The sequence below is a fragment of the Loxodonta africana genome, chromosome 1, assembly GCF_030014295.1.
Source record: "Loxodonta africana isolate mLoxAfr1 chromosome 1, mLoxAfr1.hap2, whole genome shotgun sequence".
NCBI classification, from domain to species: domain Eukaryota; kingdom Metazoa; phylum Chordata; class Mammalia; order Proboscidea; family Elephantidae; genus Loxodonta; species Loxodonta africana.
The window spans coordinates 131,353,617-131,371,019 of NC_087342.1; the positions used below are offsets into that span (position 1 = coordinate 131,353,617).

The window sequence follows — 17,403 nt, forward strand, 5'->3', positions numbered from 1 at the left end:
ACTTTGATCTATTATGACCTTCCTTGGGCTGAGAAAAAATTAATTTTTCTTTAAACAAAACTGAATTTATTTCAATGTTTTATCATAAAAATATAAATATTATATATTAATATTAATAATATTATTTTGGTTTATAATCTTTTGTCACAGAGGAAACCATTCATGAGGTATAAAGATTTTTTTAATTAGACCTTAAATTATTTAAAAAAAAAAGTGTATTTAGCTCATTTGTGAAGCATTAAGGAATTATCTCAAAATTAAGTATATCCTTATTTATTTGCTGTATCGTTCATTTGTTCAGCAAATAGTTATAAAGTGCCTACTATTGGCACTGCTCTCAGACATTGTCAGGGACACAAAGATAGATTTAATGCTGTCCCATCTTTTAAAGAGCTTGCAATCTTGTAAAGAGATGTAACAGATGACTGCATATTTATAGTATTATTTAGGAAGTGAGAAAAAGGGTATTTTCATTATAATTTCCCTTACACAAAAACACTATAGAAGTTGGTGGCTTAAATCAACAATTTATTTTTTCTCATGTTTCTGGAGCCACATATTTGAAAAGGTTCAACTGTGTGGTTCTTCTGCTTCACAAGGCATTAATTGGGGCCATTCACTTGGCTACCTCCAGCTTCCAGTTGGGGCTGAGCTGAAAGATCCAAGAACGTATCGTTAGTGATATCAGATAAAATGGCAAAGTTAGAACTTTAGAAAATCTGCACCTCCATAAAATCAATGAGAACAGACAAAATTTATAAAGATCAATGTTTTCAGAACTCTGGAAATTAACCAAATGTTTTTAACAATCTGAGGAGTGTTTATTCAAGAAAAATATTTGCATGCTTCATGACATTTTAGCTTGCTATATTCCCATCCTTCACCCAGCACCACAAAGCCTTGAAAACAGTCCCTTAATCACAGTGAAAACTAGCAGCCTGTTACCTACTGGAGGGGAATTGAATAGGTTTGGAACTTACCAAAAACTTCATTCCCAGAGAACTGTCATTATTTGACCTATCCGGTTGTTCCCTGGAAACCTCTTCTCACAGGGCTTGCTTTCTTTTGACCTGATTCAGAACTTGCTCAGTAAGAACAGCCTTTTCCCTCAGGTATTTGTTAAAATAATTAGTGGCAATTGTCTTACACCATAGCTGCCTGAGGCCACACTTACAGTTGGGTCAAAAAAAGAAGCTGACAAAAAAACTTAAAAAGAAAAGCTTTGGAAGGTGAAGTTCATAGAGAGCACTGAAAAGCTCCAACATACTTGTGAGAATTTAGAAGCCTAAGCACATACACAGGGCAGTGTGCAAGCCCAGGAAAGGCTTGAAAATGCCCTAAGCTCTCACTTGTGGCTGACCTCGAAGATCTGAGCAAGCAGGAAGTAAACGCTAAGGCAGACTTGTAAACTGCCTGCCCGAGCATCGAAGGCATTCTCCAACATACCTACAGAACCCTTCGTCAGAGGCTGAGAGACCGATAGGTCCAAAGAATTTAAGAAAACTTCTGCCCAATCATCAGTTGACCACTAAGCTGAGTAGAGACTACAGTGAGTAGACGTGACACTGAATACAGACCCATACATTTACGGTCACTTGATTTATGGTCAGTTGATTTTTGACAAGGGTGCCAAGACAATTCAGCGGGGAAGTAATAGCCTTTTCAAAAAAAAATAGTACTAGGACAGCTGGATATGTAAATGCAAGAGAATGAAGTTGGACCCCCTACCTCATATCATGGATAAAAATGAATGCAAAATGGATCAAAGAGCTAAATGTAGGAATTAAAGCCATAAACATGTGTTAGAAGAAAACACAAGCATAAATTTCCTTGATTTTGGATTAAGCAATGATTTCTTAGCTCTGACTCCAAAAGCAGAAGCAACAAAAGAAAAAAAAATTAAGTATGTTTGACTTCATCAAGATTAAAAGCTTTTGTGCTTCAGGGGACACCATCGAGAAAGTGAGAAGACAACCAACAGGATGGGAGAAAATAGTTGCAAATTATATATCTGATAAGAGACTAGTATCCAGAATATATAAAGGGCTTTTACAGTTCAACAATAGAAACACAAATAGCCCAATTTAAAAATGGGCAAATTAATTGAATACACATTTCTCCAGAGAAGGTATATAAATGGCCAATAAGTACATGAAAAGGAGCTCGAAATCATTAATCATTAGAGAAATGCCAGTCAAAATCACAATGAGATATTGGTTTATTCTCACTAGTAAGGCTTTAATATACACCCACTCCTCACTTACCGATATGGTCAGGCTCCAAAGACTAGGTCGTTATGTGAAAATTGGCATTATGCAAAAATGGAGGATGACCACATCAGATCACAAAATGGAGGAATACTACATTACTACGTAATGCCAAATTATATCCTTACATAACTGCCAGATTACATAATTGCCAAATTACATCATTATATAATGGCCAAACTGAGAATCATGGCCTTGCCAAGTTGACACATAACCTCAATCATCGAAGCCAGCATTACTGTTGCCTCAACCTCATTGTTTGTTACTGCCAGATGTATGTCATTAATGCACAAAATAATCAGATAGTAGATGTTTTACTGTTGTTGTAAATGTGAAATCTCGGATAACTAGAGAGCCAAAAAATAAGGAGTAGGTGTAGTTACATAGATGGACAATACAAGTGTGATGAGAATGTGGAGAAATTGTAACTTAATAAATACATTGTAGGAATGTAAAATGGTGTAGCCACTTTGGAAAAGTTTGTCACTCAAAAAGTTAAACATAAGTTACTATATGACCCAGCAATTCCATTCCTGAAAACATATTTTCACACAAAAATTGGACATGAATGTTCAGAGCTGCATAATTCATAATAACAAAAAGGCAGAAACAACCCAAATGTCCATTAATTGATGATAAGGTAAACAAAAGTGGTATATCCATGCAGCAAAATATTGATTAGCCATAAAAAGAATGAAGTATTGCCTCATGCTACAACCTGGATAAACCTTGAAACCATATGTGAAGTGAAAGAAGCCAGACGCAAAAGACTTCATATTGTATGATTATATTTATGTGAAATGTCCAGAATAAGCAAATCCATAGGGACGGAAAGCAGATTAGTGGTTGTCAAGAGTTAGGGGGAGGAAGAAATGGGGAGTGACTGCTAACGGTTGTAGGGTTTCTTTTTGGGGTGATAAAAGTATTCTGGAATTAGTAGTGATGGTTGCACAACTTTGTGAATATACAAAAACCACTGAACTGTATATTTTGAAAGCATGAATTTCATGGTATGTAAAATTTTAAGGAATTATATCTCAATAATTAAAAAAAAATAAAGAAAACAAAAGCAGACATTACTCACATATCTGGCACCTCAGTGCTTTCTCTCTACATCGCAGACTTGGGCTTCCACCCAGCATAAAAAAAAAAAAAAAAATAGTGTAGTCATATAGTGTAAGAAGTGTAGTTGCACTTCTTACATGGCATCTGGCTTGTATGTGGGAGAAAGCAGAAGCTGCCAGTCCTAATAAGGTGTGGGCTTGAAAACTCTAAAACATCACTTTTGACACATTCTGTTGGTCAAAGCAAGTCACAGACCCATTACAGAGTTAAGAGGAGAAGGGGAATATATTCTGCATCTTGAGGAGAGAGATGGCAAAATGTCTTTGCAAAAGTTATATGGGATAGGAGATATTGTTGAGGTTATCTTGGAAACAATCTGTCACAAACAGGCAGGATCATCCTGTGTGCATTAGATCATTTTTAGTGTATGCTTCTCTGAACTGTAAACCATGGCCACGCTCCTATAGTCTTGGCTCACTAGAATGAAAAGATTAATGAGGAGGTTATCTGTGATAGGGGTGATTGGAAAGGCTTAATTGAGTATGTGGTATTACATGGAACATTACAGGATTGATAGGATTTGAACTTATGGTTGGTTGTTGTTGTTAGGTGCCGTTAAGTCGATTCTGACTCATAGTGACCCTATGTACAACAGAACGAAACACTGCCCATCCTCACAATCTTTGCCGTGTTTGAGCACATTATTATGTCAGTCCATCTCGTTGAGGGTCTTCCTCTTTTTCGCTGACCCTGTACTTTACCAAGCATAATGTCCTCCAGGGACTGGTCCCTCCTGATAACTCGTCCAAAGTACATGAGATGAATTCTCGCCGTCCTTGTTTCCAAGGAGCAGCCTGGCTGTATTTCGTCCAAGACAGATGTGTTTGTTCTTATGGCAGTCCATGGAATAGTCAATATTTTTTGCCAACACCATAATTCAGAGGAATCAATTCTTCTTCGTTCTTCCTTATTCATTGTCCAGCTTTCACATGCTTATGAGCGACTGGGAATAGCATAGCTTGGGTCAGGAGCACTTTTGTCCTAGAAGTCACATCTTTGCTTTTTAACACCTTAAAGAAGTCTTTTGTAGCAGATTTGCCCAGTACAGTATGTTTAATTTCTTGACTGCTGCTTCCATGGGTGTTGATTGTGGATCCAAGTAAATGAAATCCTTGAAAATTTCAGTGTTTTCTCTGTTTATCATAATGTTGCTTATTGGTCCAGTTGTGAGGATTTTTGTTTTCTTTATGTTAAGGTGCAATCCATACTGAAGGCTGTAGTCTTTAATCTTCTTCAGTAAGTGCTTCAAGTCCTCTTCCATTTCAGCAAGGAAGGTTGTGTCATCTGCATGGCACAGGTTGTTAATGGGTCTTCTTTCAATCCTGATGAGATGGTCTTCTTCATATAGTCCAGCTTCTTGGATTATTTGCTCAACGTACAGATTGAATAAGAATGGTGAAAGATACAAACCAGATGCACATGTTTCCTGATATTAACTGTGAAGTATCCCCTTGTTCTGTTCAAATGACTGCCTCTTGGTCTATGTGCAGGCTATGGATGGGGTAGGATGGAACTGAAGAGCAATCTAGAGGAGGAAATTGTGAGTGAGGGCAAAGAGGCAGAGAAGTACACAGAGCATGGAAGAAAATACTAATAGTTTTTGTTTCTGGTTTTGGTTTTTGGTTCTTATTTTAGACTCAATATTTGTGGAGGTAAAGATGGAAATGAAGTTGTCTAGGTCATTTTGGGCTTGAACCTTGAATAACTCGAATGTCAGATCAAGTAGTTTGGGCAGTTGTAAGACCGTGGGGAAGAGGAAAAGCACCATCAGAGATCTTCAGAGGGAAGATTCCTATGGCATCATTTTAGGAAGGATTAAAGGGGGAAAGAGTAGAGGTAAGGGATCAGAGGGAAAGTGAATGCAGCTGTTTGGTGAGAGGTAAATGTAGCCAGTATTATGGTGGTGGTAATAAAAGCGCCAAAGAGGCACATTACATAGAGAGAAGTAGAATTTACAGAGCTTGGTAAAACTGATCAAATGTGGAATCCAGAGTCCATGAAATAGTCAATATCATTCCTAGGTTTCCAGTCTCAGTGAGAAAGAGGTGTTACTAACAGATATTGGGACCATGGGGAAAGGACAAACTTAGAAGGGAAAGTGGTAAAGGCTCCCATTGAATGTATGTCTTAGAGGTGTTTATAGAACACTCTAGAGGAGATGTGCTACTGGTTTATGACTCTTCTACTGGACTGTGAACTCTACAGGGGCAGAAACTGTCCAGTTTGCAATGTTTTGAAATGTGGGCCTGAGGTTTGGTGCATATATTAGGCCAGAAGATATAGACTTGGTTATCATTCGTGGAGATACAACACTGAAGTGAAGAGATCACGTAGGAAGAAGTGGGTTGAGGAAAGAACCTTTGTAAGCACCTGCATTTTGGTGGAAGTGGTGAAGCGCAGCAGCAATAGGAGACCCAGAAGAACAAGGTGCTATGCAAACCTAGTGGTAGATAGAATTTGTACCCATCTATGACTCATGACTCTGAGGTGAGATCTTTCAAGCAGATCCACTCCCCTCCCCTTTGTCTGGCTGCATTCCTTCCCGAAGACCTGTGTAGAATTCTCCAACATCTAATATCCTGCTGTTACAGGATTTTAAATGTAGTGTCATACCTAGCACTAGGGTTTCCATTCACAACCTTTAGTTCCAATTTTGACCATGCTCCGTATTTTTCTCTTCTCTTTTAATTTATATATTCATTATACTACCTGTGGTATTTTCCCTCTCCCCACTGATTATAAGAAACATTCAGGGTAAGGACCCTAATTTTTCCATCTTTGTAAGCCTCACAGTGCTCTACAAATGGTGGATATTCAGTAAATGTTCATGTAAATTCAAGGTTCTCAATCAGCAGTCACTGGTTTTGTTTACCTAGCACACTGTTGTTCTGAACGGTGTTTATATAAAAAAAAAAAAGTTTCCAGCATTTAAAATGCTAAACTTTTTAGATAAAAATCTGGATTTTGGCTTCTCTTGAAAATGAGATGATCTAGCAGTGCTGGTCTCAAATTCCCATATGGTAACAGTTGGCCGGAGCTAAATAGCAGCTGCCCCCTATAGACGGGTTGGGCTCTCCATTTCCCACACTTGCCACATGTGTCCGCTATATGAGGACAAGTGTCAATTGTTATTGACCCAGTTGTGCTGCTCGTTTTTCTCACAGAAATTTTAAGAGGAATGTGAAATTTTCTTATATGCACATTTCTATCCAAGATGGAAAAAACCAAAGCTAGACTGAGAGGGCCATGTGTTTTGTTTTTAATGTTGCTTATATCTAAACTCATTTCATTTATTGATTTATTTCTTTAATAATATTTGAGTACATATCATATGCAGGCTTTTGTTCTAGAAACCAAAAAACCAAACCAAACCTGTTGCCATTGAGGCAATTCTGATTCACAGTGACACCCTATAGGACAGAATAAATGGTGATAGACTAAGACCCTCAGGGACCTTACATTCCAGTTTCTGGGCCCCACAGCCATTGTGGTTGTGACTCTTGGTTTATATTAATGAAGAAAGAATATCAGCAGTGTTAAAACCTGCAGAATGATTAAGGGGCATGAGGAATGAAAAAAGTCCAGCAACTGATCTGATAGGAAAGTAGGGGTGATCATTGAGATAGTTTTATAGAGAGGTAGGAAATACTTTCAGAATGCAAGAGGATTAAAGGTGAATGGATGGTGTCTTAGTCATCTAGTGCTGCTGTAACAGAAATACCACAAGTGCATGGCTTCAACAAACAGAAGTCTATTCTCTTGTAGTCTAGTAGGCTAGAAGTCCAAATTCAGGGTGTCAGCTCTGTCTGCTCTGGAGAAAGTTCCTTGTCATCAGTCTTCCCCTGGACTAGGAGCTTGTCCACACAGGAACCCCAGGTCCAAAGGATGCGCTCTGCTCCTGGTACTGCTTTCTTGGTGGTATGAGGTCCCCAACTCTCTGCTCGCTCCTTTTATATATCTTGTAAGATAAAAGGTAATGCAGACCACACCCCAGGGAGACTCCCTTTACGTTGGATCAAGGATGTGATCTGAGTAAGGGTTTTACATCCCACTCCAATTCTCTTCAACATAACCCAGTCCTGCTTCATTAACCACAGACAGAGATTAGGATTTATAAAACATAAGAAAATTACATCAATCACAAAATGGAGGACAACCATACAATACTGGGAATCATGGCCTAACCAAGTTGACACATATTTTTGGGGTACACAATTCAATCCATAACAGATGGCAAAGACGTAGAGATTCAGAATATTCTAAGAAGTTTGGTAGATAGATGGTCGGGTAATACAACAGGCTAGTAAGGTTGGAGGAAGTTTTGTCTGTCTGTTTTATAGCAAGGGAAAATGTGTGTATATTTGTAAACCAACATAAAGGAGCCATTAGTGATAGACAGATTGAAAATTTAAAAGAAGGTTTAAACATGGAGGATTAACTGCATATGTTTATCTTCTCTCCCTTCCCAACTCTCTGAAGTGTAAAAAATAACTGCAGAATGAGAGATGAAACAACAGAGAAAGATTACAATAAATTTTTAGAAGAAAACAGTTGGAGGACTGGTAATTGACTTAACAGATAGGAAGAAGTTAGAATCTTCGTGTTGCAGAAGAGAAATACTGGTGAGAAGTGGGTCAGTTTACTTCAGCAGACCTCTGAAAAACTCATCACTAGGAGAAACCAGGCTCTGCAGATCTAGTGCCAGGGAAGCAGCAGACATGACTTTGAAAAACAGGAAAATTGCTTGAAAGTTTATGGCAAGACTAGTTGGATCTCCTTGCTTATCTCTTCTTTCCTCATCTAGCCAGTCAGGAGATATTTGCTTTCTGGAAAAGTTGACCCAGGGACCCTCCAGACTGGGAGAAAACAGGATAGCAAAGGCAGGAGTAAGGCATGGTGCCAAAAATAGGGAAGTAAGGTAAAATTCTGTACTAAACTATGGGATTCTGCACACCCATCCTGCTTCCAGAATGCCCACAGCCAAGTGTATACCCTTTACCAAGTGGAAAATGGAAGGATTCTTCTTTGAGTAAACTGAATAACCCCAAAGAAATAATCTTCCTCTCAACATTTGAAGGGCCTGCAATAAAATTACCACTGGACCATGCTATATACAGTGAAGCTTGTTCATCACTGTGGCAGCATACATAAAGTTTACGATCAGAAGTTTAGTGCTTTATTTTTAAATATTAATGGGCTACCAAAAATAAGCAGAAATTTGCATAAAACTTCCAACATGGAAGAGAGAGGCCAAACTATCAAGCAGGAAAAGCTAACCTGGATGGAATGGAGATATTCTAGTATGCAAAGAAAATCTTGAAAAAGCCCGCCTAACTGACAAAACCAAAGAGATCAATAATACTGCATTCAAGATATTTTCAAAAAGAGAACGAGAGAATCTGGAGGAAAAAAAACACAAAAATTGATGTTCAGTATAAGGATTACAGGATAAATCAAGGAAATATCTCAGAGCATAAAATTATAAGGAGATGGAAAAATGGGAGAGAAAATATATAAGAAAACTGGAAAGTTAATACAGGAGGTCAGACAATTCCTAAAAGAGGGGATAGGAGAAAGTGTTATGAAGAAACCTATTTTTTTTAATTACAAAAAAAAAAAAATGTGTAGCCCATACTAAAAGACCCTCTACTGGGTTTTTTACTGCTCAATTAATCCTGGGATAACAACATTGTAAAATTCCAGAAATCTTGAGATAAAGATCCTAAAAGCTCCAAGATGGAAATTGGGTAAAAATCATATACAAAAAAAGAGGAATCATAAAGGCATTGAATTTATCAACAGCAATACTGGATTCAAAAAGTTTAAAGAACATTTTTATAACTCTAAGTAAAAATCACATTCAGCTTACAATTTTATAATAACCAGACTGTCAGTTAATTGCAAAGAATGAATAATAACATTTGCAAAGACTTTTACTACACCATTTCTTTGAAAGCAATTAAACGATGAAAGCAATTAAATAAAAAGATAAACAAAGGAAAAAAAGAGGGAGAGAGACCCAGGGATAGGGATCCAACATTAGTAAATGGAGATGGGATATCCCTGAATAATAACTGAATTTCAGGCCTAGAAAGCCGCCAATCCAGGTGTGAGCTGGTGAATGGAGGCATGTGGAAGAGGCATACTTTCAGTGTTGAAGAAGACTGCTATTTTTTGAGAATTTTAATGAGCTAAACTATGTCAAAAGTGAACACAACGAGAATTTATCACTCACAGACACTCATTGACAGAACTTCTAAAGGATGTGCTTAAAGCAAGAACAAAAATAAACTCGGAAGGAAGGAAATGGTCATAAGAAACAACATTAAGCACTCAAATATATAAGTTGGTATGTAATTATATTTTGAATCCAATTTTTTTTATTTGCTTTAAAAAAGTAGAACTAAAATTCTAGAAAACATTTTCAAGGAAATTGGTGTGGTATTGTTCAGTGAATATGTTGCAGGTTAAGATTGCTTAGTTCAAAACTAAGTTCTGCCTAGGTTTTTGCCTTCTCCTGACCAGGAATGACCAGGGGAGGCTCAGAAGTTCCACAGGAACAAAGGTTTATTTTTATTAGTGGTAGGAAGAAGGCAGAGGCTCGTGAGGGAAAGACAGAGCGGGGCTCTCTCCCCAACGAACCATCTCCCAGGGTTTATAAAGTTTTGGGGCTGGTGGGGGGAGGTGAAGAAGAAGCATTGTCTTTATTCATGAAATGGGTGGAGATTTCCAAGAGAAGGGGAGGGATTATGAAAATCAGATGCACGTGTTGCCGGAACTCAAGATGGACCTCCCCCCAACCAAGAGCTGTGGGGACAAAGATGGGAGTCCGTCGCGAGGGCTGCTGGGTTGTTGAACAGGACCCACTTTGGGATGTTGTGCAAGCTCTGCACCCGGCAGGGAACCCGAAAAACAATCCTGAGGAAGTTGCCATTTACCTGCTGCTGACAAAATGTAAGAAAAGGTTATTTATTCAGAAAGGAATACATTCTAACAACCCATAGGAGGGGAGGGGCGGTGAAGCTTGTGTGTAGGCTTCAATTAGGAGTATAGAGCCAGAGCTTATTTATCTCAGCCAGACCGATTCACTCTGTCTCAAGTATGCTGTGCTACCGTCCTTGTATTGTTTGGAGGATAGAGATACCAAATTAGCATTAGACGTCTTGGCAATATTCACGGTGAGATATGTATGTTACAATTAGAGTTGTTATTAGGTGCTGTAGAGAGTCGATTCCAACTCATAGAGACCCTACGCACGACAGAAGGAAACACTGCCCAGTCCTGCGCCATCCTCACAATTGTTATGCTTGAGTGCATTATGCAGTCACTGTGTCATCCATCTCATTGAGGGTCTTCCTCTACAATTAGAGCAGTGACCATTTAAAAAATAAGATAGCCTCTAAACATGCAGAAGAGGTGATTAAAAAAACACACATGCACAAAATTTGATCACCATTGGAAGGCAAAAATAAATGAAGAAAATCATGGTAAGCAGAAACTACAGAAATAAAGCAGAATTAAACAAAAAGGCATCACTCATCACAAACGTAAGTGGATTAAATTCATCCATTAAAATGTAGAAATAATAAGATTAGCTCGAAAAATGAAAATCCAGCATTTTTATGCTTACCAAAGGAAGATTGAAAAATCAGTGAGAGAAAGGACTATTAAATAAGAGGTACCAATCCATTTGAGTATTAATTGTGGGAAAGAAATGAAATTAGAACTCCATCTTACAAATTTTTAAGAAAATCAGAAATGCCAGCAACCCTGGTGTCCCGTTTAAGGAGCCATTCTGTCTCGGGACTTCTTCTTATATGAAATGATAGATTTCCTAGTTGTTTCAGATATTTGAGTCTGGGGCTCCGTTACTTGCAAGTAAAACAGCCTGAATTTAGAAGAGTGGTAGGGGAGAGAAGGGAGGTAAAGGGATCAGGAAGAGGGGATGTATAAAAGGGTGAAAACTTCATCTTTAGACTTTTATTTCTTAGAAACAAATAGACGTGAAGTAAATATGACACAGTATCAATCGCTGTACCAAAAAGAATTGGTTGACATTCAACCATTTCAGGCGGTAACATATCACCAAGAAGTGGTGGTACTGAAGGAAGAAGTTCAAGCTGCACTGAAGGCATTGGTGAAAAACAAGGCTACAGGAATTGACGGGATACCAACTGAGATGGTTCACAAATGGATGTGTTCATTTGTCTATGCCAAGAAATTTGGAAGAGAGCTACCTGACTGGAAGAGATCCATGTTTGTGCCCATTCCAAAGAAAGGTGATCAACAGAATGTGGAAATTATTGAACAGTAACATTAGTATCATACACAATTAAATTTTTGCTGAAGATCATGTAAAAGCAGTTGCAGCAGTACATTGACAGAGAACTGCCAGAAATTCAAGCTGGATTCAGAAGAGGACATGGAAGCCCGGATATCGTTGCTGATGAAACAAGGAATAACGATGCTTTATTGTTACCGGTGTTGGAGGAAACTGCTGTGTGGGCTGAGAGTTTCTTTTTTCAGAGGTAGTTTTGGTGCAAGTAACTAGTTCAAAGTTTCCAATTTGAAGTTCTCTTTTAGTGTCACCATTCACCCTTATATGTAGCCATCTTTCAGGTTTATAGCTGGTCCCAATGGGAGGTGGCAAAGAGAAATGGCAGGAGTCAAATTTTTTTTTTTTTAAGTGTACGTTAGTTAAAGCAGTACAGTAATTGCATTAGTAAAATTTAGTTTAATACTAATGACTTTCCAGAGAAAATGTCATTTTAGAAACTTGATTTTTTAAACTGTTTTATTGTGGTAAAAAAAAATACAAATATGTAACACAAAACATTTACCAATACAGCATATTTTACATGTACAATTCAGTGATATTGATTACATTCATCGTGTTGTGCCCCCATCACCACTGTTCATTTCCAAATTATTCCACTGTCATTTACAGAAACTCAGTGCCTCCTAAGCAATGAGTCCCTCTTCCTTCCTCCCACTTCTGGTAACTGCTAATAAACTTTAGTCTCTATACATTTGCCTGTTTTTGATATTTTGTATAAGAGGGAACATACAGAGTTTTTCCTTTTGTGGCTGACATTTCACTCAGCATGTTTTCAAGGTTCGTGGTTATCATAGCATGTATCAGGACTTCACTCTTTCTCTTAATGGCATTAGTAATTACAAATGATTTTCTGATCACGTCCTCACTTAAAAGGGGATATAATAGTTCAGATGCAAAAAAGTCAATTTCCTCTCATTTTAATGTTTCTTCAAGGAAGAAGACAAAACGAGAGAGAGAGAGAGTGGGTGCGTATTTAAGGCATAACATTCCTCTGGCATTGTCGGACCAGATACGTCTGTGGTCCCATAAGGTTTTACAGCACTGGGAGGAGGAAGAGCCTGTGGCCCCATCCCATACAGGAGCTGGGGAAGGAGACGGGTGAACATTATGTGATTTGGCCGTTGTGCAGACATCGTGTATATGTGCTCTCCTCCTTCTAGTGCCCTTCTCCCTGGCATATCACTTGCTTAGGTGCAGGCCCAGCTGCCCCCTGCCTGTGTTCTACTCCCTCCTTCCTTGAGAGCCTTTCTTCTTCCCCTGTTTCTGCGGAGGGCAGGGCCACAAGCTCCTCCTCTTCCTGGCACTGTGTGACCTTGTGGGACCTCGGAGGTATATGCTGTGAGTTGTTGCCCAAACATAGGGCACATGATATGTGGTGTTCACAGAACATCCAAATCACATAAGGCCTTATTTCCCAAAATGTATCAGGGACGTTAAGTGACACATGACTGTATATATGTGTGTGTGTGTGTGTGTGTGTGTGGTCTTTAGGTGTGCTGGAATCAGTTCTGACTCATAGAGACCCTATATACAACAGAAGAAAACACTGCCCAGTCCTGTGCCATCCTCACAATTGTGTGTGTGTGTGTATATATGTTTATTTTATATATAACCCAGTACCCAGTTAAATATATACGTGTGTGTGTATATATATATATAGTTGGTATTGTCGTCAAGTTGATTCTGACTCATGGTGACTCCATGTGTGCAGAGTAGAACTGTGCTCCATAGGGTTTTCAAGGCTGTGACCTTCTGGAAGCAGATCACCAAAAACAAAATTTCACAATTTTCCATGACAATTTGGTTGTCAGTTTCAGTAAAGTTGAGTGTAAAATCTCAAGTTAGTAGTTACCATCACAATGTGTGGCATTTTATTTATATATAACAGTATCTGTCTATGTTTGGCTGCTGGAGGATTTTTACCTACTATTACTCATGATTTTATAAAAGAAAAGCAAGATTCCTGTCTTGCAGAGTTTTCACATACAATGCTGATAAACTTAAAAGTCAGCTTGGAGGAACATATTTCTCCTTACTTTCCAGTAAAAGTTTAAATTCAAGATATGTTCACTGTGAAAAATTTTTTGAGTTTCTTTATGGACCCAGCATAACGGGTATTCTGAAAAAAAATTGAGGCAAAAGGACATTTGCAATCTTTTGTGTCTCTCTGCTATCTAGGAAAAATTTATTGATTTTCCTTTCTGTAGGAATGAAAATTAAAGCTAAAAGCTCCTTGTTATATTTGGTACCAGTCTTAAACTGATATTAGAAATCAGTGTTAGGAACTCATTCATAAGAGTTGAAGATGATACAACTTCTTCTCTGGAAAAAATACATTTGCTTGTTATTAGGGCTCTTTGAAATTCTCTGTGCTTTCTCTAACAAAAAAACCAAAGGATACTATTTATTTCCTTTATAACTCTCTGCTTGTTTGCTAGACCACAGTGGCTTCTCAGATTCTCCCTGTTGGAGCACCCTATTGTACTATATTACAACATAGTACAATAGCCTACCTATTCACTTTCACACATCCCAAACTTTAATAATGCAATACCAGAAGATAAAAAAGAGGGGGGAGTATAAGAATAAAAATGTCATAGGTAATTTAGGCACAGCCATTTCCATTTTCCCGTAACATAGATTACTATAAAAATACATAACACAGCAGAAGATAAACTAGATAATTGGGAGCTCCTAAAAATTAAACAATTATGCTCATCAAAAGACTTCACCAAAAAAGTAAAAAGAGCCTACGGACTGGGAAAAAAAATTTGGCCATGATATATCCGACAAGGATCCAATCTCTAAAATTTGTAGACTACTTAACAGCTCAATAACAAAAAGACAAATACTCCATTTAAAAAATGGGCAAAGAATATGAACAGGCACTTAACCAAAGAAGACATTCAGGCAGCTAAGAGACACATGAGGAAATGCTCTTGATCATTATCCATTAGAGAAATGCAAATCAAAACTACAAGGACGTACCATCTCACCCCCAATATTACTGGCACTAATTAAAAAAAAAAAAAACAGAAAATAACAAATGTTGGAGAGGCTGCAGGGAGATTGGAACTCTTACACACTGTAGGTGGAAATGTAAAATGGTACAAACATTACAGAAAATGCTATGACACCTCCTTAAAAAACTAGAGGAAACCATGGTGGCATAGTGGTTAAGAGCTACAGATGCTAACCCAAAGGTCAGCAGTTCAAATCCACCAGGCACTCCTTGGAGTCCCTATGCGGCAGTTCTACTCCGTCCTGTAACCTGTTACCCATTGCCGTTGAGTTGATTCTGACTCATAGCGACCCTACGGGACAGAGTAGAACTGCCCCATAGAGTTTCCAAGGAGTGCCTGGTGGATTTGAACTGCCAACCCTTTGGTTAGCAGCCATAGCACTTAACCACTACGCCACCAGGGTTTCCTGTCTGTCCTATACCGAAAAAACCCAGTGCTGTCAAGTCGATTCCAACTCATAGCGACCCTGTAGGACAGAGTAGAACTGCCCCATAGAGTTTCCAAGGAGCGCCTGGTGGATTCAAACTGCCGACCCTTTGGTTAGCAGCTGTTGTGCTTAACCACTACTCCACCAGGGTTTCCCTCTGTCCAACAGGTTTTTTTTTTTTTTTTAAGCTGGAAATGGAAATACCATACGATTCAGCAATCCCACTCCTAGAAATATATCCTAGAGAAATAAGAGCCATCACGCGAATAGACACATGCACACCCATGGTCATTGCAGCATTATTCATGATAGCAAAAAGTGCCCATCAACAGATGAACGGATAATAAATCATGGTGCATACACAACAATGAAATACTACGCAGTAATAAAGAACAATGATCAATCTGTGAAACATCTCACAACATGGATGAATCTGGAGGGCGTTATACTGAGTGAAATAAGTCAATCACAAAAGGACAAGTATATGACATCACGATTATAAAAACCCAAGAAACATTTACATGCAGAAAAAAAAATATTTGATGGTTACAAGGAAGGAGCGGGATGAGGAGGGAAAATCACTAACTAGATAGTAGACAAGTGTTAACCATGATGAAGGGAAAGACAACACACAATATAGGGTTACATCAGCACAGCTTGACTGAGGCAAAGTCATAGACGCTTCCTAGACACATCCAAACACCATGAGGCACCCAGTTATTGGGGCTGAGGGCTGGGGACCATAGTCTCGGGGGACATATAGTTCAATTGGCATAACATAGTTCATAAAGAAAATGTTCCACATGCTACTTTGGTGAGTAGCACCTGGAGTCTTAAAAGCTTGCAAGTGCCCATCTAAGATACATCTATTGGTCCCGTCCCATATGGAGCAAAGGAAAATGAGGAAAACCAAAGACACAGGAAAATATTAGTCCAAAGGACTAGTGGGCCACATGAACCACAGCCTCCACCAGCCTGAGCCCAGAAGTAGATGGTATCTGGCTACCAGCACCGATGGCTATGACAGAGATCACAATAGAGGGTCCTGGACTGAGAGGGAGAAAAATGTAGAACAAAATTCAAATTCTTGAAAAAAAGACTAGACTTATTGGTCTGACAGAGACTGGAGGGACACCAAGACTGTGGCCCCCAGACACCCTGCTAACTCAGAACTGAAGTGACTCCTTTCAGCCAAAGATTAGACAGGCCTATAAAACACTTTTTTTTAATAAAACAAACAATAACACACATGAGGAACATGTTTCTCAATTCAATAAAGTATACAAGATCATATGAGTAATACCTGCCCAAAAGCAAAGACGAGAAAGCGAAAAGGGACAGGAAAACGGAACAAATCGACACAGGGAACCCGGGGTGTAAAAGGAAAGGGGGAGAATATTGACACATTGGAGTTTGCCACCAATTGTCACAAAATAATTTGTGTATAAATTTTTGAATGAGAAACTAATTTGTGCTGTGAATTCTCACTTAAAGCACAATAAAATTTAAAATACATGACAAATTATCAGTTCATTGAGGAAAAATATGACTGAAATACCGTATGACATAGAACTTCATACCTAGATTTTCTTTCCTTGCTATCTTCACTTTTCCCGCAATAGTTCTTTGTTTTCCTCCTGCAGTAAGATATTTCCCAAAGGCCTTCCTGAGGAGTACTCTGTAGCAGCCATGTTTCGTGTTCGAAGAACCACCAAAAAGGAACGATGGTTTCTATGGCAGGTTTTAAACCAGCAGAATATGCCACAGGTAAGGAACTATGAGAGTTTTGCTCATTAGTTTTCTCTAGTGTGATTAGGCCAGATGACTCTTTGAGCTGTGTGTACAAATTTGGGAATAGATTTAATATCAGAATATTCTTTTAGAGGAATCATCAACAGGGAAATGCAAGTATTCTCATAGTTAGGATGATCTTAATGAGATCTGTAGTATGAGTCTGATGAGTGAGATTTTTTTTTTTTCCATTTGTAGATTCGTGGATCATCTAAAGACCCTCAAACTGCCCTTCCTTCACAAATTATTGACTAATTCCACCTCACTGTCACAGTGGTTAAGGGCTCCACTACTAACCAAAAGGTTGGTAGTTCAAATCTACCAACTGCTCCTTGGAAACCCTATGGGGCAGTTCTACTCTGTCCTGTATGGTTGCTATGAGTTGGAATCAACTCAGTGTCAATGAGTATAATAATTTGTTTACCTCCTGCC

The 17,403-nt window shown here is 38.5% G+C and overlaps 1 protein-coding gene across 1 annotated transcript in view; it reads left to right on the plus strand.

Moving 5' to 3' along the window:
- Positions 1-17,403, plus strand: part of COL19A1 (collagen type XIX alpha 1 chain) — a 378,654-nt gene that overhangs the window by 50,212 nt on the left and 311,039 nt on the right. The window contains exon 4 of the mRNA XM_010586804.3: positions 16,824-16,947. Coding sequence (XP_010585106.3) covers positions 16,824-16,947 — 124 coding nt within the window. The remainder of the gene's footprint in view (positions 1-16,823; positions 16,948-17,403) is intronic.